Genomic DNA, 20,680 nt, shown 5'->3' with positions numbered 1-20,680 from the left:
ACTACTAGACTAATCAGTTTGCAACAGAAAGGTAGAATGTTTTTCACTGATATGACCCAGTCTATCTGTGCTGTTCCTTTATCTCACTCAGAAGTGTGGAGGTCATTAGTTGAGTCACAAGGGGCCTTCAGGCTTGTCAGGCTATCTGAAAGTTCCTGTTACTGTGTTGCAGGTGGAAGAGTGGCTATATTTTCCCCTAGAGCTTTTAGGACCTTTCAGTGATAGAAAGCATTATATATTTTTTTTCAACCAGGTATTCTAACATTGAGAGTTTGACTATTTCATGGGAGGAAAAGAGTCTTTAATACTGTTAGCTTAAAAAGAGGATAATCTCTTCCTCTGTACAAAATGGGGCAGTGCTTGAGTCCCAAATTTTCTTTGAAGTCAGCATTTGACAGAAGTACTTTAGGCTTTCCTCAAGGCCACATCTCAATGCTTGTTTCCAGCTGTTGCCTTGTTGCTTTCTCTGTAGTCATGCTTTAACAAATGTGTAATCCTTGACAAAACAATGGCTAAAAAAGTGTCTACTATTAGGTGCCTTTTCTCTTGTTTTGCTTTAGATTGTCATAGGCACTTATGTTTAGGAGTGGAAGGTAGTTTTCTGAAAGAAACAATATTTTCTTTCCCTTATCTGCATTTTACATGCTTATTGCACTTACATGTTCAAGAGTGGTATAGTACAAGATGGCTATGCCAAAACTATCATGTTTAGATACAAAATAAATATATTTTTTGTATTTTATACCAACAATAAGACTGAAGTAAATTTGAGGCAGTTGGAAGCAAAAAGATATTCTCTAGATTTTGGGAATATTGTGAAGAATGCCTTACTGTTATCCAAGAATAATCAGTCCAAAAATAACAGAAAGGTGATGAATTTAAATTCCCATATTAATTGATAATATATTGGAGAAGAGGTGGAGAAGTAGAAATTGTGGTTTGTCCTTTCATTGTTTCATTTGTTTCATGATAGCTGAAAAATTTAGAAGACCCTAAACTTTCACATACATAAAAAAAATCTCATCGTTTTCTCCCTCTTCTACTTCTGTAGTTCAAGCCTACCTATTTCAAAATAGAATGGTGAGATTCATGGCTGTAATTAATATGTAGGAGCGCCCTTGAATTATCTCCTGTGCTGTTTGGATTAATGGTTTTTTTAATTTTCCAACATCAAGTTTGCTTTTTTGATCACTGATTAGCATTGAGCTTTCACAGTAACCTATTTTAATCACAAATTCTCAGTTATAATTAATTGTCATCATCTCAGAGTATGTAGTTTTCTAAACAGTTAAGGATTTTTCCCTATTACAAGCATTACTTTGGAGATCTGTGCTGTTTTTTTTTTTCTGTTTTATTAATCAGTCTTCTATTATTTGGAACTCTTACACAGATTTTCTTAGTCAGCCTTTGTCTTCATATCCCTGAAAACTGTAGCATCAGTTGAAAATTTTGTTGCCTGTCTTCTTTCTTTCACAGTTCATGTGTGAAAAAGGCCAGTGAAGATATTTGTGATGTTCCATTGATAGCCACCCTATGCTATAAAATAGTCTCCTTTTCTCTTGCATGTTTCTCTTTTTCATTTATCCTCTTGCTTTCTATGCTATTCAAGATGCATATCTTTCAGAGCCTTTTGTGATGTGCCTTAAGAAATTGTTTTGAAGTAGAGGTGGACTATATCATTTGAGTATCCTTTTCTGGATGCCTCCAAGTCAAAAAATACCAACATATTTCCGAGGCATGGCTTCCCGTTGGGGGGCCGTGTTTTCAGCTGACTTCATTCAAAGTTGAAACAGCCTGGAAGCATAACATCTTTAAAATATATGCCAAGTGTTGTATATAATCCTCTTATATTATATATAAAGAGGAGGACTTCCAGGTATATGATGTTGGTGTTGAACAAGATCTGAGGAATCTCACAGATGTAAATGTTTCATTCCTGAGTTTAAAGTCTTTTATTACAATTTATCTGAATATAATTGCCAATTTATTTCTCCCCTGATGCAGTTGTGAGTTGTGTTATTTCTTCTTACACTGTTGTGTGGTTCTTATATGCTAAGGCCTGTTGTGTGGAAAAGCTGACAGAAGTAGTTCAAGCCCATTTGATATGCAATGAAACACTAAAGCTCAGGCTCATGAAAAATGTGTCACCGAACCTCAGTCCTGATTTGTAAACTTTGTAAGTGCTTGCAAGGAAAATATGCCTCCTGAGTGCAATGGTGGTACCAGTTAGTACTGATATCTGGTATACTCTATTGAATTCTGAATAGTATTTTTAATATGTATTTTATATACAATAAAAGTGTATAGAGTGTACATGTGGTACTGTTTATAATATTTTAGTTTTAACTTTTGACAATATGTCTGGCTTTTTTTTCTTTTAGCTTGAAATCATGACAAATTTAGCAAATGAAGCCAACATATCAACTCTGCTTCGAGAATTTCAGGTTTGTGCAAAAGTGTATTCCTTTTATATTTATGATCTCTTTTTCCATTGTCAGATGTTTCTCCTAGGCTTAAATTTTTAAGTTTAAGTATTTTCAAGGATGAAATGTTCCAAATATGGAAATTAAAGCATCTCATACCATAATGGCTAAAGGACCTATTTGTATATGGAAAGGAATCCAAATATTTTGTTTCTCTCTCATTCCAGCTACCAAAAAAGAAAAGAAAAAACGTGATGAGAAAAACTCAATCATTCCATATTCTTAAACACAAATTCCAGCAACTTCACTTACACTATAAGTCACTGTATGACAGGGTCCTAATTTTAGCAGTATTTGGCCATTAGTATTTGTTGCCAAACCTCATTTCCATCAATCATTTGATGAAATTGGGTTTATTGTCTCCAATATATTTATGTATCACCAAGATCTTCTGCCTATATTGAGAAACAGTGTCTGTCCTTTCTTTCCTCTTTGCTTGTGACATCTATTTGCATTGCTTCAATTCTCTGGCTGGATTTCTGTGAAAGGTACTGGTTCTCAGCAGGTAGGTTTTTCATAGTTTCGCAGATGCTTCTAGTTAAATAAACTGAAACCTCTCTGAAGAGAGAGCTCATCAACTCCTACCTTGCACATAAACAAATGGCTGTTTTTTGGTAACTGCCCCCTGCCCCAAGCTTTCTTGAAATCAGAGGGTTTCATGGCCATGGGTGACCAAAGCATGCAAGAAATGTCTTCTACAAGTGACAAGGAGGTGAAAAATTATAGCTTCTAATGTGCATTATAGCTTTCTAAGTTTAATTTACTATACAGTATGTTTTCCTCTTGAGAATAATATGGTACATCTTTGTTTGGCAAGAGTTATTTACTGACTAGCAAAAATCCCATTTCTTTAGACTTACGTGAAGAGCCAAGACAAGCAGTTTGCTGCAGCTACGATTCAGGCAATAGGCAGATGTGCTACTAACATCACCGAAGTGACTGACACGTGCCTCAACGGCCTCGTCTGTTTGCTCTCCAACAGGGATGGTAAGCTAAAGTTCTCTTCATTTTCTGCATAGCTGATAGCATGAAACATTTTCTTAAAGAGAACCACACAAAGTTTCAGATCACATTAGGAAGTGAGATTTGACTTCTATAAGCATTTGGCTGACAACTGGATAAAAATCCTGCACTTCCAAAGGCTCTGGTATTCACTGGGTAGTTATTTTCTCTTCTGATAGAGAAATTATTTCATCATGGCCCTCAATTACATGTTTGCCTACTTTTTCTTAAAATGCTGTGATTATTAAAGTGTACTATTTTGATTATCATAGGTAGCAATAGTTGGTTACAAGCTAAGTTGCATCAAAGCAGTTAGCCTGTAGAGGGTGCTGAAAGCTTGGAATTTTTTTTTGTAGTGCATCAGTGCCTAAATGAAAACACATATTAAAGAGTTTTAGGATAAATGGCCTCAAATTTGGCTTCCTTTTGTACTCTAGCCTTCTGTTATTTTTGGATAGCAAAACAAAATTTCAAAGCATTAGGGAACACAACAAGGAGCAGATAAAGTCAAAGAGGGTGTAGCAGCACAGTACGTCAATACCTAATAATAGTGTATTTTCTCATTAGTTAGCAATGAATGTGTCAGTCTTATTTCGTAAGAAGTCAGTAATGTGTGTTAATAAATAATGTCAGGAAGGAGCAAAAGCATAATTGTGGAGTGTCCTGAAGTAGTTCAAATAGTTCAAAGAACTTGGCTGATACTGCTCTTGGCTTTGAAAAGCAGCATTAATGCCTCTGTATATCTCCTGGACATAGTTTTCATGGTAATCATGAGAAGGCCTTTATTCAGGGCATCATTTTGGCAGCACATAGAGCTTTCTCTTACTTGTTTTATGAACTGACCTCCTCATCTCAACCTCCTCATCTTAAATCAGAAATTCTTAAGTGGCCTCAGTGTATAGCTTTGTATTTTTAATATGTGTAAATTTCTTGGTGATTTCTTAGTGCTGCAGATCTTATTTCTGTTTAAGCCTTTCTGATTATCAGCTGCATTTAAAATATCTTCCCATATTGTGTTACAAAGCCATGTCTGCACAGTGCACCTTCTTGTATTATATTGAGCAACAACCATAGTAAAAATACAAGTTTCAAAGGTTGTTCTTGGTTTTACCTGATTCTTCTAGCAACCTTCCTCTGAGTAGGATTCCTTCAGCATGTACAAATCTCCATGTTTCTTCTGTTTTAAACGAAATAATAAAACTGTCACTTCAGAATACAGATTTTGTTACTTAACAATCTGTTTTCTTGCATTATTTTTGTTTTGCTAAGAAGAAACAAAGATAAGAGGAAGAAGTTTTTTGCTTTTATCATAGATTGTCAGTTTAATATTTTCTTCAGTGCGATTCAACATGTATATATATATTTATATACACACATATATGCATGTGTGTGTATACAAAAGTCTGTCTCAACAAGATTAGTTTTCATGTCCGTTTCTAAGTAGTTGTCTAGCAAATAAAATTATCTTCTGTTCTGAAAGACTGCAAAGGGTATATTGAGGATCTTTTAAACCTGGCAGCTGGCAAATTGCTTTACCATAACTGCAGTTTCCTTATTCCTTCTTTCAAGGAATGTATAGAGGGGCATAATTTACATGGTACCTTTCCCCAGGTGGCAGGAAATTACTGATAGTCACAGCTTACTGAATGTAAGAGTTTTGGCATGGTAAGGGAATAAAAAAGAGCTTTAGCATAGTGGATGAGAATAGATTTAAGAGTCTTGGTTAGTCTTGCTTTCCCCCAACTTTTACTGTTAAAGCATGCAAGCAATCTTTTTGCTCTGCTGCTTCTTTCGTGGTCATTTGAAGCCTGGAAGTAGCCCTGCTGCTTTGTGTAGCATGAAGCTCAAGCTGGTAGGTCCAGCAGGTTCTGAGGTTTGTGACAGCAGTCAGCTATGCTTTCTCTATACTGTTTTCTTATTATGAAGAATTCTGCACTTGAGTGCAAAGAGAGGTGCTCATACTAATTTTACCAAACCATAACAGAATCCTGAGGTACAAGCTTGTGGGAAAAGTGCCTTCTTATTCCATGTGCTTGTAACTGTAGATACCACCCAACACTCAGGATATCTTGGTTATATCTGGCGCAAGAGCTTTACAGTTAATCATTTTGCAGCTTGGGTGATAAGAGTCAGGACCTTATCCAGGACAAGGATATCAAGAACTGCTCTTGAAATTTTCTTTGGTTGCTTAGAAGTGGCTTAAAGTCAGATTTTCCTTACTCAGAAAAGCTGTGGTATGTGGGGTAAAAAAAAGGACAACATTTGAGCTACAGAAGTGCAACAGACTCTAGAAATCGTAGTGATGAGTTGCCTTAGTGAATGATTATCGCAAGCTAAACTTGACTGACTCCTGAAGAAAGTGGTTTTGTGAAGCCATGTCGAGGGCTGAGAATTATTTTTCTTCCTCATCTGCTGAAGGAAGGAGAAAAAGAAAAGTTGCTTTCTTTCTCTAGTGTGACATTTGGCATTTGATTCATTTCCTTTAAACAAGTGCATTGATAGTTTCAACTGACTGTTTGGCCCATAAAAGTAATTTTAGATGTTAGAGACACATTATAGGAATTATATAGGGATTATAGGAAGTCCCTTGTCTGACTGTGCTGCATGTACTAGAAATCCTGCAGGTTTTTCATAGATGGATGACTTCCATTTTCTGTTGAAAGTTGCCTGCTTGTAGAATGTATAGCTGAAACATTTTTTGCCCTGCAAATCTATATGAAATCACAATTCATAAAATTACTGGAACTGTTAAACATCTGTATGCTGTATAAGATACTAGTACATATCTCTTCAAATTACTGTTAGAATGGCATTAAAGAAAAGCAACTTGTAGCATCCAGTTTGTATCTATTAATAGGGTTCCTGAGATTTGTTATTGATGTTATAAGGCTTGAAAAGTTAGCAAGGTAAAAGCTTAAGCTTTGGCTAGTTCTGAGAAGCAGAAAGTTAGGTCGTCTGGGTATTTAACTATAGTGATTGCCTTTTAGATTGTTTTTAACCTTAATAGCATTGTTAGTATCCCTAATAACAGAATTATTTGAGTTAGAAGAGACCTTTAAATTTCATGTAGTCCAACCTCCCAGAGACCTTTAAATTTCATGTAGTCCAACGTCCCTGCCATGGGCAGTGACACATTGTACAGACCAAGTGGCTTGGAATTCCATCTAACCTGACTTTGAATGTTTTTGGGGAAGGAGCACCAACCAAAATGGCATCGTATCCAAAACCAGTTGATGCAGTTCTGCTGCTTTTAGAAAAAGTAGTTAGACAAACTATATACTGTGGATAAATTAGTCTTCACTTGTGTGTTTTAGTTGCTGTGAATGTGGGTTAATGTAAGTGAAAGAAAATTTGATGTAACATTAATGATTTCAAATGTTTTATTTCCGAATTCACTTTTTGAATGCTTTCTGGTAATATACTCCATGCTGAGATGATTTTCTAAGGTTCTATTATAATGCAGCCAAATTCTCAATTATGGAAGAAGTTTTTAATTTAGTTCTACAGTTTACTGTCTGCATCATTGTTAATTTTTTTGCGTACATCATTATTTGACAAACTGGAACAGTGTATGACTTGAGTATATTTTAAGTTTTTGAGAAGTTGTCAGACTGCAAGGTCTTCAGAGATTGTTCTACTTAGTCAATTCCACATCAAAATCCACATCAATTCCACTTCAAAATTGTTAGAAGAAACTAAGATTTTTACTATGACTTGAAAATTTAAACTGCTGGTACCCTGTGTAGTCTTTATTGATAAAGGCATTCCTGATCAGATTTTCTGTGATTTTCAGTCTTTATTTTAAGAATTTAATTTACGTTTTATAATCCTTTAGATATGATTTAGACTGTTTCAAAATTTGTGTGTCCGTTTATCATTGCATTGTATGGACTTCCTCTTTGATAATTCTAGTAGGAGTTACATTTTAAAATTTTCTTACTGCATATTCAGAAGGCGAGTTTTATCTCCCCTTCTAGTGTTTTGCTGGAGCTTATTATGGTTTTGAACATAAGTGTTTCTCTTTTATTTCTGCTCATTTTTGTATCCTTTATGTGCACAAAGTAAACCTCACAGAGTATGACTATGCCAGTCCTTATTCTGATACAAATGCATTTTGATTTTGTTTTGTATTTTTTTCCCAGTATCTAGACTTTTGTAAAATAACCATATTAGTCTAAAATTGTTTACAGTTGTGATTAACAAATTGTTTACAGTTCTGGTTTATTTTCTTTTAAGTTTGCTCCCACAGATAGCATGACAGTAGTTCCTATGGTGACATCTCATCTGCTGCAGTTAATATTACCATAGTCAGTTTTACATTGTCAACAAGTGTTTATAATAATAACTTCATGTGCACTCATTTTTTTGGGGTTCAGTTTTATTTTTCTTAACTGTTCATTGTTTCAGAAAATACTGAATGACAAAAGTTGCCATTCCAATGTTCCCCACTATGAATATTCCAGATTGTAATTTTCAAGTTTCAAGAAGTGGCTTCCCATTTTAATATCTGGCAAAATACAGTGTAAATTAAATTGATCTGTAGGATTGTGCAAGACCTTGAGATGTTAACCTTGCTTCAAGAAGTTAGTCTAGAAAAATGACAGATGTCATGTCAAATAAAAGATGACACTAAAAGCTACAAGCTAAAATCTAAGCATTTCAGAGGCAAATGACATAATGATATGCTCAGAGCTCTTGGAAGGCCTTTCTCCATAAGGAAGTTTGCCTTCTCAAAAAAACCCAAAACAGCAAGAAAAGCCCACAACCCCATGAAATTTAGACATCTCTGCCCCATACTGTTCTATTGAAGCTTGAGCATGTTGATTGCTCAATGAATGGTCCATGTGTCAGATTAAATCAGACAGAAATGGAAGAATACCTCTGTTTAGCAAATGGTAGTTAGATTTCTTCATCTTTCCTTACATGAGTTTACTCTTCCATGGAAGCTTGCCTCTGCTCATGTGGGGTCTTTTTAGCTTCAAAAATTGTACATTTCATACAAGCTGATCAGGCTGTGAATGTTACTTGTTGCAGTAGTTAAGCACTCCAGTGCATAACTTTGGCATGAATCTTACAACAGCTTGCTTTAGAAGCTTCATTTGAATGTACTAGAGATTAGGTTACAGACCTGAGAGAAACTGTTTATATGCAGAAACATTCTTTGCATTTAGAAAAAATGCAAAGGAGGTGTTTAGATATTTCTCTAGCGTATGAATGAGCTGTTACTTTTAATGCAAGCATTTTTATTCTCATTGCAGACTGCAAATTACTTTTGAATATGCATCATTTTAATGAAAATCAGATTTTTTTGCACTTGTTCCTCAGTTTTATAGGAAAAACCTGAATTGCAGCCGCACTAAAAAGTAGTTTCATACAGTATGTACTAGGTTGGTAATTTTACATTTAGAATGTTTGTGTCCTCTTTTTGCTGGTTGTAACGTGATTCAGGAAGCTGAACTTATATTACTTAGTAGAACGGTTTACCTCTTTCTTACCAAATTAATATAATTCAGTTCTGCAAAGCGTATTTGGAAAGCTTTTACATCTTTTATAATCAATTATTTATGGCTTTTTCTTTTGCATAAATGCTTTTAAAATTAATAATTTGTTTTGTCTAAAACAGAAATTGTAGTTGCTGAAAGTGTTGTTGTCATTAAGAAACTGCTGCAAACTCAGCCGGCACACCATGGTGAAATTATTAAGCATATGGCCAAACTCTTGGATAACATTACAGTGAGTATTTGTTCATACACTCTTATTTGCCCTGTCAACTGATAATGAGATTTTTATCTCCTTTGAATTTGTGCTGTAAATGGAAGTAGGTATATTAGAGAAATACAAAATATTTTTTTTTAACATAAAATATTTCTTTTCATGATCTTAGTGGAAAGGAAGTAGAAGCTATCAGATGGCTCCAATTTGTGCCTTAGGTATGGGAAGCTATTTTTAAAGAGATCCATGGAAATGCTTAGTATTGCTAGTACTATTACTCCAGGATGAATAGCAAGTTTAGAATGTGGAGTGGGTAAATTGAAATGAAAATCATGTGTTTACTTAAGGATTATTCACCAGTTGTCTTCATGATCTGGAGAGGAGTTAAAAGTTTTATTTCAAACCTTTTTCCCCAAATTACATGATCTTTCCATGGTATCAGATATACTGCTGTGAGTGTGTTGCAGTGTCTTGACGTTGCATTTGTATCTTCTGGGTATTTGAGATTCTGTAGTATTTAACATTAAAATTTGAATTATTCCCCATTATCTGTCTTTAGACTTAACTGACCTTTAGGTATGCAAATACTTAGCTCTCAAATTCTCCTCACAGGCCCAGTAATTGATAAAACATTTAGTGATTTGTCCTAAATTAGAGTGTAGCTATGACATCTAGTAGCTATCTATTATATCCTTAACCAAAAATGTCAGATTTTGATCTGTCAACAATTATTTTTCTGTTGAGAACTGTTTAATTTGATAAAATTACATATTTAACTATTGATTTTCACAAAATTACGTATGTGTTGATAATGGAGCAGTTTCTAAATCAGCGAACCTTCATTTCTCCATAGTTGAATTCAGCAAAGTTTAGAGTATTAAAAGAAAAAGAAAGATGGTATTCTTGGTTCATACTTATGGAAAAATTAAATAAATCTTTGGCTGCTAAGAGCTGATGATCAGTTTGTAACTGATATAAAGAAAATAAATTTTACTGAATTGCTCATATCAAAATAAGATACTGTTGCTAATTACATATCAAAGTAAGTAATACTTCATATATAATAATCACCTGTATTTTCAGAAAATTTGTGCAATATTTTGATGGGATATTACAATTTCAAAAACAATGTTCTGCCACTTTACTAAATGAGTTTGGCGTCTTATTTCCACATACTCTACAAGAGAAAATATTTGCTTCTCTAAATGTACTGTTTAAAACTTAGAAGAGTTTTGTAGCTACTTTATACAATTAATACTTTCAAGTAAATACTCCAAGTTTTGTGGAAAAGAAAATCCTTTTTTAAGTCAAATAACAAGGATGGGGAGAAGACATGCTGTGCTTAAACTACTTTAACATTCTCAGGTTTTACAATATGAGGTTATATAGAATACCGGAAAATGTTAAGTGGTAGGAGAACAGTCTGTGGGATAGAGCAGTCATTGGAATAAAGTAAAAATCAAAATCTGATCCTGGCTTTTACTCAAGAACAAAGAAGTGGTGATGAGGAATTGGAGTCATGTAGTAATGAACCTACAAGGAGCTGTAGGTTCTCCAAAGTGATTTTTTGACATCTTTCTATGACATTTTAAATTACAACTTCAACACACTTACCCTTCTTGGTGTGCTTAAGACTTTGAATTAAAGAATATATTTTGAAGAAGTTCATAATTATAAATTTGAGTGCCGTATCATTTTTCTGACTGCCCTTAAAATGCCTGAAAATGAATGTATTCCTTCACAGAATGATTTGGGTTGGGAGGAAACTGTAAACATCATCTTGTCCAAACCCTTAACTCCTTACTTCTGTAAAGGATAAGTGTATACGTTTCAGAATGAGTATGTAATTACTGGAGGTGTTAGTTTGAGATGTCAGCACTTAATACAGTATTACTGGAATTACTGACATCTGCACTTGTACTTTAAACACTGATCTTATTATGGCGAAAGTGGTTGTGAGTTGACATAACACAATTGCCTTGCGTTTTGTCTGGATTTTGTCAAGGATTCCTGACCATTATTACATTGACAAATTATATACATACTTACATGCATACACACATGTGTACATACTTACTTTTCACAGGGCTTTTTGGCATTTTGGTTGGTTTTGGTTTTTTCCCTTGGCCTCTCTTCTGTTGTTGTAAAGTATTAGGATTGAAACATGGAGGACCTACCCTATAGCACTATACAGGCATATACCCCTGTTTTTAGGGTACTCTTGCATTTGCATGTAGGAAAAGCAGTCAAATGTGAGCTTGAATGGACTGGAAACTCAAGGATGAGGGAATGTAAACAAAGAAATTCTTTGTTGCTTTTTAGAGTTGAAATTAATTTAGTACTAGGTATTACACAGATGAAAGCATGAAGAGGAAATTGTTAACAGAATTGAATACTATTAAATCAAAAAGCCCGTACTGAAAAAAGAAGCTTTTTGATTGTTCCGTCATGATTTAGTTTAAGTCAATGGTAAAGAGCCACTAAAATAAGCAAAATTGTTGTAACCTCAGGAATAGAGTTTTGAATTTGTGCCTGATTTTTTGTTATTGATATTGTTATAAATTTCACTTGTGCTAGCCTGAGATTGTGATGGCAGTGTTGAGGTGCCTGAATATCTTTCACAGCAATGTTTTTTTCAGGTCATTTACTTTTCTGAAATTTACTTGTTCTTGTTCTCATCTTCATCCACAGAAGCCATTTAGAAAGAGGTGGGATATAGAATATATAGAAAATAACAAATTTGCCTTGTAAAATTAATTAAATAAGAAGCAAAATATTAGGACCATATATGAAAAATAGTAAGACCAACTATAAGGAATATCAGGAAGTTCACCTAAAAATGCTGAACTCTTGTAGATCCCTGTCTCTAAATTATGATAAAAATTAGGTCCATTTCAGTTTGTCCTTAGATTATTTCTTACATATCTGAAAATAGTGGTTACTTTTGTTCCTTTACTTTTGTGTGTTTTCATTTGTATCTTAAACTTTTATCCCAGGTGTGCCCAGGCAAAGATCCATGAGGTCTATTTTGTGCGTGGTACTTGCTGAGTTCTTAGAGCAGTGCATAGTACAGCGTGATCTAGCTGTGTTCCAGCCTCCTTTCCTCACACCCATCAAAAGCTGTAATGGAGAAGTACATGTATGATGGTGTCCTGAAGGCATTAAACAAGAGAATAATTGGATCTCTATAAACTTCTGTTTTTAAAAATCATAAAAACATTTCCATTTAGTTGTCAATGTGTTAATAACATTGTCATGCTTTGCAATTTATTGACTTGCAAAACTGTGAGCCAGAGATTGGAGTAGTGCTTATTTGTGTTAGGCGTGCACTCTGAGGTAGGCTTAATTAATTTAGTGTGTACAGCTTTTATACTGAGAGAAGTTTAGAAAATATACTTATGAGAAGGAGCCATTTAAAGAAGGGTCAGTTCAAAAACTGTTTTATGTGTTTTATCTCCAGCAGCAACAAAATCTGATGCTTTAGGGAAAGGGTTTTAAAGCTAAGAGGAGTTCATTGTGGTGCACCTCCAGTGTATTTTCTGGAATAAAGTTACTGGAAGCTTCTACTTACTGTCCACATCATCATGCTTACTAATCTAAAAATTCCAATTTCTCCTCATATTCCATGTGTCTGATCAACTATTCCCCCCTCTCTTTGCTTTTTCCTGATGTGTGGTTTTTAAAGTAGGGTGACCAGAAGTGTGCCCAGTGGTCAGATACGCTAGACAAATCTTATGCAATGATATCATGATACTGCTTGTTTTGTGCTTTGTATCTCACTTTACTGGTGTTGCCTGCCTTTTGACTTCTGCAGAACACTGACTTAACAACTCTACAACTCTCTGAAAATGTTCATGATTCCACAATGTATTTTTCCTTAGAAATGCCTTGGGAATTCATCAGTATGTGTAGAATATGTTTTTGCGTTCTCTTCTTAATGTTCCAAGGCCAGTAGTCTCCAAATTTGTTTCTGCCTTTCATGTTTTAGAAAAATTATTTATTATGGTACTTTGTATTTAGTAAGGACTACTATATGGGTGATGGGAATCTTGACTTCCAGTGTGACTTTTCTCTTACAGTACTGTTAAGGCAGGTTTTTTTCTTTTGATAGTTGGTGAATTCTTACATTCTTGTTTTTCATTACAGATTTATTCCTAGTCCTTCTAGAATATGAAAAGGAACATTAAACAAGCCTAAAGGGTTTTCTGATCTAGAGATGAGGAAGAATACTTCTTGATTGGATAAGACATTCCAAATATAGAGTAGAAATAAGATAGTGATGTGTAATTTTTAAGAGCTTAATATGCAAGCAAAATCACATCACTTATGGATGCAATTAAATGTTATTATTTACTGTTTTGGATTCGGATTATTATTACAAGACTAGTGGACTCATAGTTTTTAACACTGCTCTGTTCACACAGATAACAAACTTGACTTTCTAGTCTTACATAAATACTGCTCATAGTTCTGTTTCTGATACGGCTTCACAGAACAGGGAGCTTACTTTCTTTAATTTAGTTCTCCTTTCTTGTGGGGTAGAGAAGGTATCACGAACTATGACTTCCGTATCTTTGTGTGTATTTCAGTTCTGCAAGTTTCAGATTCTATCCACATTCTTTTACCCTCTTACTTTAATAAATAATTTTTAAACTTTTGTATTAGTAATGATTTAATAAACAATTCTCATAATTTGACAATTTTTTTACTGACTCAGATATCTGTGTGGTTTTTTAGAATTTGAGAGGAATATGTTGCCAATGGGATATTGTGTCCAGGGACACTGAACTTGAAGTAAATATTCTGCTTGAATAAAACACAATTTAAAAAGGAAATTGTACATTTTGTAAGAGGTGCAGTCACCAGTAAATATTCTCTTTTAAAGGAATTTTATATGTAGAGGTTCAAAGAATAGATGAGTCCTTGAAAACAAAAAATGAATACTTCTCTTTTGCTCCTATTCTTTCCTGTGTACCTTTTCTTCTTGCTGTCAGTCTGACATTTCAAATCAACTTTATTTCTCATTCCATTTCTGATTCCAAGTAAAATTTTTAAAAATTGCTAGCATGCAAATTTTCTCCTGGATGCAGAAAATTGCACCTCGTTTGCAATTTGAGTATCTCTCATTTTGTGACAGATGGGAATAACCAAAACTGGTGATTTTAAAGTTGTACTTTACCCTTGTGTTTTGTGTGAATATATTGCGAGCTGAACTACCTTTCAGTAGTTTTTCAATTGTGCTGCTTAGAGCAGTCTGTGAAGTCCTTATGGTATCTTTCTCTAATTGCTCTAAGTAACCAGAGTCTTGGTTTGAGGGGAGTGTCTGGCTGGTTTTTTGTTTTTCTTTTGTAACCATTTATTTATTTTCCTTGAGACAGGTAATGGGTTGAAATGGCAACAGAAACTGCCTCCTGGTACTAAAGGCTTAAAAAGTGCACTTAACCACTTGCTCGGGCCATATGGAATAAAACATCAGGCAAAGTAATTTACAATCCTGTTTGCCTTTGAGGATAATGCAGAGCAGGGCTGAATAATGAAAGTATTATTTCCTGCGTTTTTGTCAATTCAAGGTCCCTACTTAAGCTATACTGGAAAAGGCAGTGAAGGTCTAGAAGGGGCTTCATTTCTTGTTTGCTGTTTTGAGTACCCTGGAAACAACAGCTGTAGGATCATGTATTTGATATTACATGGTTGAGAACTGGAAGACTTAAACAGGGAAAAAGAAGTCTGAAAATATTGTGTGATTTTGACCTCAAATGAATCCAGTGACACAGAAACATTGGGTTCATCAGTTCAACATACACTTTTCATTAAAATGGCTTCTGCTCAGGGTCTGATTCAAAAAGTCTCTAATTGGTATTGATTCTTATGGCACAAAATTGTGTTTAATACATATGCAGTATTTACATAGTAAGCTAACCACCTGGTTAAAAGGCAGTTTCTCACAAGAAATTTCTGTCTTCCATTGTCACTATTTTTCAAATGAGGTTTTGCTTAGTTTAATTATTTACCATTGTAAAACTAGTTTATTACTCTAATAAATTTATTTTACAAACTGGAAAAATGACTTGATGAGTAAAACACGGTGCTTAAATGCGCACTATTTAAATATATTTAAATACATTTAATTGTGGTTTTAAAGTGTAGTCCTGTGCTTGACTAGGAAAATGCAAGAGCGATACTTGCAGGTCATTATTAATGCTATTACTGAAGTTGGTCTGCTCTGTGAGCTCTGTTTGCTTTATCAAAAGACGACAATATGAAAAAGAATGTTTCTGGTAGGCTCCTGTCCAAACTATGGTACTTGATGATCTCTTGTAGAATTTTAGTATTTTAACACGTCTGTAATAAAATATTTTAGAAAAACAAATCTAGCGTAACTGAAATCTGAAGTTGCCTATATATTCTTATTTAGAGGTATCTATCTGTACAGTAGGCAACTTGAACTGCTCCAGTACTGGAAAATCTAATGTACCACTCAATTACTATTCTTTAGCCCAATTTAAAATAATAGATTGGGTGTGAGGTCTTAATGCAGTGTAACCTTTGGAACATTAGAAATAACCTCTTTCCCTTTTGAAATCAGTGCACAGTAATGGCATCAGTCTTACCATTTTGCAGACGAACATACTCTGAGTGTTTAAAGTTTTTATACATAGCAGTTTTTCAGTAGCTTGTTCGTCTCTCTCATACTGTAAATTCCAAGGCTATTTAACTTTTTGTCAACTCACATTAAATAATTCATCTGTATCTTGATCTGTATTTACTTATATCTATATATGTTAAATCACTGTGTTATACTACTCTCAGCATTTTATATTGCCTCTATCTTAAATTTCTTCCCCATAATCAAAATTAGCTTTATCTCTTACAGGACTTTTGGTTGTTGTTGTTGGACTCTTCTGTTTATCCATTATGTGCTTTTTCTTTCAGTGGAGGCAGTCCTCTGTTTTCCCCATGACATGCCTGTTTATATTTTTGTTGGCATGTATATTTTTAACCATGTCAAGTACAGAGGCAAATACTGTCAAGTTGACTTCATTCAGAGTTGTTTCCAAACTTTTTGGAGCACATTTAATCCTTAAAAATTCTTGCGAACATGATTAGTATTTCTTTAGTAGGCTTAGCAGGCCATTTTACCTTTTTAGAATATACTTTCATAAGTAGTGCTTTCAAATGTTACAAGATTACTGAGTAAGATACTTAATATTAGGTTCCCGTTGTCATTCTGAGAAATAGATATTCATATATTAATAACAGACATGCTGGAAAAGCAATTAAAGCATATATGAAAGTTACTAAGAATTAATACTTTGAGAACCACAATGCTGCATTTCTAAAGCACGTATATTCTGTGAATCTTATCCGAGGCAAAACTCACCCTGCCATTAGTGTAAGCTTAGTAATAAAGATTACTGTGTAGTATAAGGACTAATGAAAAACGTTAGTATGAGTTTTTCTGATCCTTTTAGAAAAAGCAATAAAATTTCGTGAAATTGCTGTGGAAACTTTTCTTTTTCCTGAATTACAGTCTCTTTTTGCTAGACTGGAACTTTGAAATGTCAAGGGAAAATGTTGAACAAGAGGCTGTACAGAATGTTAGAGCACCGCAGTCTGTTGGAGCACCCCAGTCTGTTGACACTATGCAAGACATGCTTCTGAACTTTCTCATTGCATTCTTTCTTCCTTCTGCTCAAGGAAAGAGAAAAATGTTTTCAAGGGATGTATGTAATATAGATGCAATTTTTAACTTGACTACCAGGTACTGTAGGCTAAGCTCACCTTTTAAATAATATATAGATAATATACACATATTTTAAAAGAATATGTGTATATTATTTCATTTAAATCTTAACTGCTTCTATCTAAACTGCATGTTGTATGAGCTTCTGTTTCCCACTGTGCTTTTCCATTTTGCCTTCTCTCTGGTTTTGGCATTGCTTTGCTTCTGAACTCGGCATCATAGACTGGGAGGTCATCTAAAAGCTACTACTGCCAATTATTTCAGTGATACTGTCAAGCAGCTCCAAAATGGTAAGACCCATGAGAACTTTTTGGTCAGTGTTTCAGTTAAGATGGTAGATCCCATTCAGAAATCGTGAATTGCAATTTTGAACTTCTGTCTCACCAGTATTCTGAGTTTAACTGGTCTTGTTTGCAAAACTACAAATCTTACTGTCATAAAATTCTGAATAAAAATGAAGGAAAACTAGAAATAAATAAATACATGTGCTTCTAAACTAGATAGGCAGGTGTTTACTATAACCTGGTGGCAGGAATTCACAACCACATCTTGAAGGCTTGGGCTGTGTTCCCAAATCTCTTCAGCTTGTACTATGAATATCAACATATCACTTCTGTGTGCCTCTGTATCATAAACCTGTAAGTCATGGGTTTTGGGTCAGAATCAGTATCTTACATTTCTATGAATATTCAGTCCTCCACAGTGGCTGTTTTCAATTTCACACTGCATAACTTTTATGTCACTTGTCTTTAAATAGTATTTTGTTTAACTTGTTATTGAACAAAAGGCACATACAAGTGTGCAAGTAGTCTTTGTGACTTTGTTAACTTAGAGTGCTCAATGTTGTCTCAGGTTCCAGTAGCCAGAGCCAGCATCCTCTGGCTCATCGGTGAGTACTGTGAACGGGTTCCAAAGATCGCACCTGATGTTCTGAGGAAGACAGCCAAGAGCTTCACGAACGAAGACGATCTTGTGAAGTTGCAGATCTTAAACTTGGGTGCAAAACTCTACTTAACAAATTCAAAGCAGGTAAGCCTAAACTCAGTATTGTATGTATTTAGAGTCATGGCAGGTTTTGTACAGTCTGCATAGATCAGTAATGATTTCTACTATATAAGTAACCAAACCTAGTCGATATTATTCTATGAAGAAAAGCAGAATATATGTTTTCAAGAAATGTAATAGACTACATCTAATCATGAGTCTTTAAGTGTGTGCTGGATCATAAATGTGAATATAGTGACAAGATAAACTCTTTTTTGTATGTGTCTTTTGGAAATTGTGATATTTGTACTTCACATAAATAGAGAAGATCCGTAAATTGTGTTAACTATACCAGGTAGTAGATTTTGATGATGTGATTTAATGTTTTCTGAAACCAAAACCAGAGCTTTCAAGAAAGTGCTGTCATTTTGAACAAGAAGTTGCCCATTTTTTTGTTCAGGGTATCTAAAAGGAAATGCCAGTAATAGGCCTTGTTTTCTATTTCCAACAGTGCTTGATTTAAAGATAGTAACCAGTTTCTCTTTTTTTTAATTTATTTTGTTGGTTGGTTGGTTTGATTTAGTTTTTCCTGTTTCCTTTTACCTTGTATGAGTTTTAATATCACTAGTAGTAAAAATAATCTAAAAATGCCAAATAAAAAAGACATGAACTTAGATCTCCAAGCAGCTGAAAACAATGGCTATGAGTGGTGCCAGGTGCCTCACTCTTCCAAGTGACAACACTGTGAATCCCATCGCTGACTGGAATGTACCATTTTGACACTAATTTTTCACTGGAAATCCAATTATTGCTGTAAAAGATTATAAAATCAAAGATTTTCTTTCTAAATGTAGAAGAAATACATTATCTGATATATGTACTTTTCTGGGCTGCTAGACCTCTATGTTTTAAAACAGTTTGCACAGCATAGGATTTTGCATCTCTGCAACTGTGATGTCTTCTTGTTCCTTGATAGTTGTATGCAACTAGAGCAGTGATCTATCTTAGGCTTTATTTTGTAGGGCATGTGGGACATGAAGTGTCTTTCCATGCATTCAGATTGGAGTGAATGCTTTGCTTATACAGTCTAAAATGGGTCAGTAATAAAAGGTGACTTCTCTCTGGCAGTGCTCCTCTTAAAGAAAATGCTTACTAAGAAAATATTTGGGTTTACTGTCTAAACTGTCCTCTTTTAGCCCATTATATTTACTAATTTTCCATGTAGTTTTTGTAATTTTGCACATAAATTCTTCCACATCATATTTGGTCAAAAATCTGTTGCATATGGATTTCTGTGATTCATTTTTTCCTGTGATTCCTTCAATGCATTTCACATCTTAATGCATTTTAAATCATCATTGTAAGTGCTCTTCAAAATACTCTTTATTCAAACATGGTAATGATGATAAAGCAGAAGAAACTGTCTCTGAGATGCCTACTAAATGATAAATTTCATCAAAGGGTGTTTTCCTCTTGTAGTTTTAGGTTGTGGAAAAATAAGTTATTATCTCTAGCGGTCAAGGTATCCACGTAAAATTACTGACAGTGTATGTCTGGTGACTTGGCTTGATTCGAAGTTCCTTTCAAACTGGAATACCATGGGTTTCCCATTAGAGACTGACAACACTCTTCCTATATCTACATGATTATTTCCAGGAGAAACTCTTCTCTATTCACTCAGTATTAAAATTACTTCCTGGCATTAATTCACTTCCTAAAAAGTCCAGCCATTTTTCAGTTTCATTTTTAAAATTTGATGTCAAATCTTGGGGACTTGATTGCCCTGTTGTAAGTCTGTCCACCTCTCCTCAGTCACCTGTTTTCTGTCTCCATACCATATCCTATGATGTAGTAATTTTATGAATAATTCATCCATTTCATCCAAAGTTAATGGAGTTGTGAAAACCTCAAAGATAAAATTTCACTTTATTGAAAACACTCAATGCTGACTGAGTAGATGAAAAGATCTCTTTCACAGGTGAGGGAAAGGCAGGTTGAACTCCTCTTGACTTAACTTCTGTTAAGTCTTGTTTGGAGAAAAGCACAAAGTTCTGGAGTAAATAAGACTTGCTTGTTTTACTCATTTTGTCTAAGTATATTATTTTATTTGCTTGTAGTTTCCTGAAGAATATGGTGAAACAGTGAATGCATTCACAGGATTTTGAACAAGATTTCTTAAAATAAAATTAAAATGTACTTTAAATCCTGAGATCACCTCATGGACTTTCAAAGACTTCCCTATAATTTAAGGAAGTTTCAGGTTCAGTTGTATCTGGATAGGTATGTAGCAAAAACAGACTTCCCTCTGGTTGTCTGTATTTTTTGATAAACTTGGTTTGTTTTTTCAACACTTAGGGTCATAAAACCCTGAGCGTGCTAGACAGCACATATAAGAGAAATATGTCATATAGCTGCCTAAGATGCTTCTTGCATGTAACAAAAAAAAATAGAGATTTTGATTTTTGATAGGCTTCTGTAGTGTAATGCAGTAGGACTCCCACCACAAAAAATTCCCAAGTAGTTGTAGGGTGTAAATAGATATGTCAGTCGTGGTTTAGCACAATAGCCTTATCTTGTGCGTCCAAAGAATCAAGTTACTGAAAGCTAATGATATATAGGAGTGGATAGATAACTGTTTCTGTCTCATTGTGGAGCCTCATCTGTTGATAAAACTTGTATTGTAAAATATTCAAGTAGAGATCTACCAAAAAATTAATTACTGCTAATATAGGATAGGCATTAAATCCTTAAATAG

At 34.4% G+C, this 20,680-nt stretch overlaps 1 protein-coding gene across 4 annotated transcripts in view; it reads left to right on the top strand.

The window, feature by feature from the left end:
- Window positions 1-20,680, top strand: part of AP3B1 (adaptor related protein complex 3 subunit beta 1) — a 153,651-nt gene that overhangs the window by 61,184 nt on the left and 71,787 nt on the right. For all 4 annotated transcript variants that reach the window (XM_058043881.1, XM_058043880.1, XM_058043883.1 and 1 more), the window contains exons 12-15: window positions 2,382-2,444; window positions 3,338-3,470; window positions 9,109-9,218; window positions 17,794-17,970. In XM_058043881.1, coding sequence (XP_057899864.1) covers window positions 2,382-2,444; window positions 3,338-3,470; window positions 9,109-9,218; window positions 17,794-17,970 — 483 coding nt within the window. The remainder of the gene's footprint in view (window positions 1-2,381; window positions 2,445-3,337; window positions 3,471-9,108; window positions 9,219-17,793; window positions 17,971-20,680) is intronic.

The sequence above is a fragment of the Melospiza georgiana genome, chromosome Z (assembly GCF_028018845.1).
Source record: "Melospiza georgiana isolate bMelGeo1 chromosome Z, bMelGeo1.pri, whole genome shotgun sequence".
NCBI classification, from domain to species: domain Eukaryota; kingdom Metazoa; phylum Chordata; class Aves; order Passeriformes; family Passerellidae; genus Melospiza; species Melospiza georgiana.
Note: the sequence above shows the minus strand (reverse complement) of the source record. Positions and strands in the feature narration are given on the sequence as shown.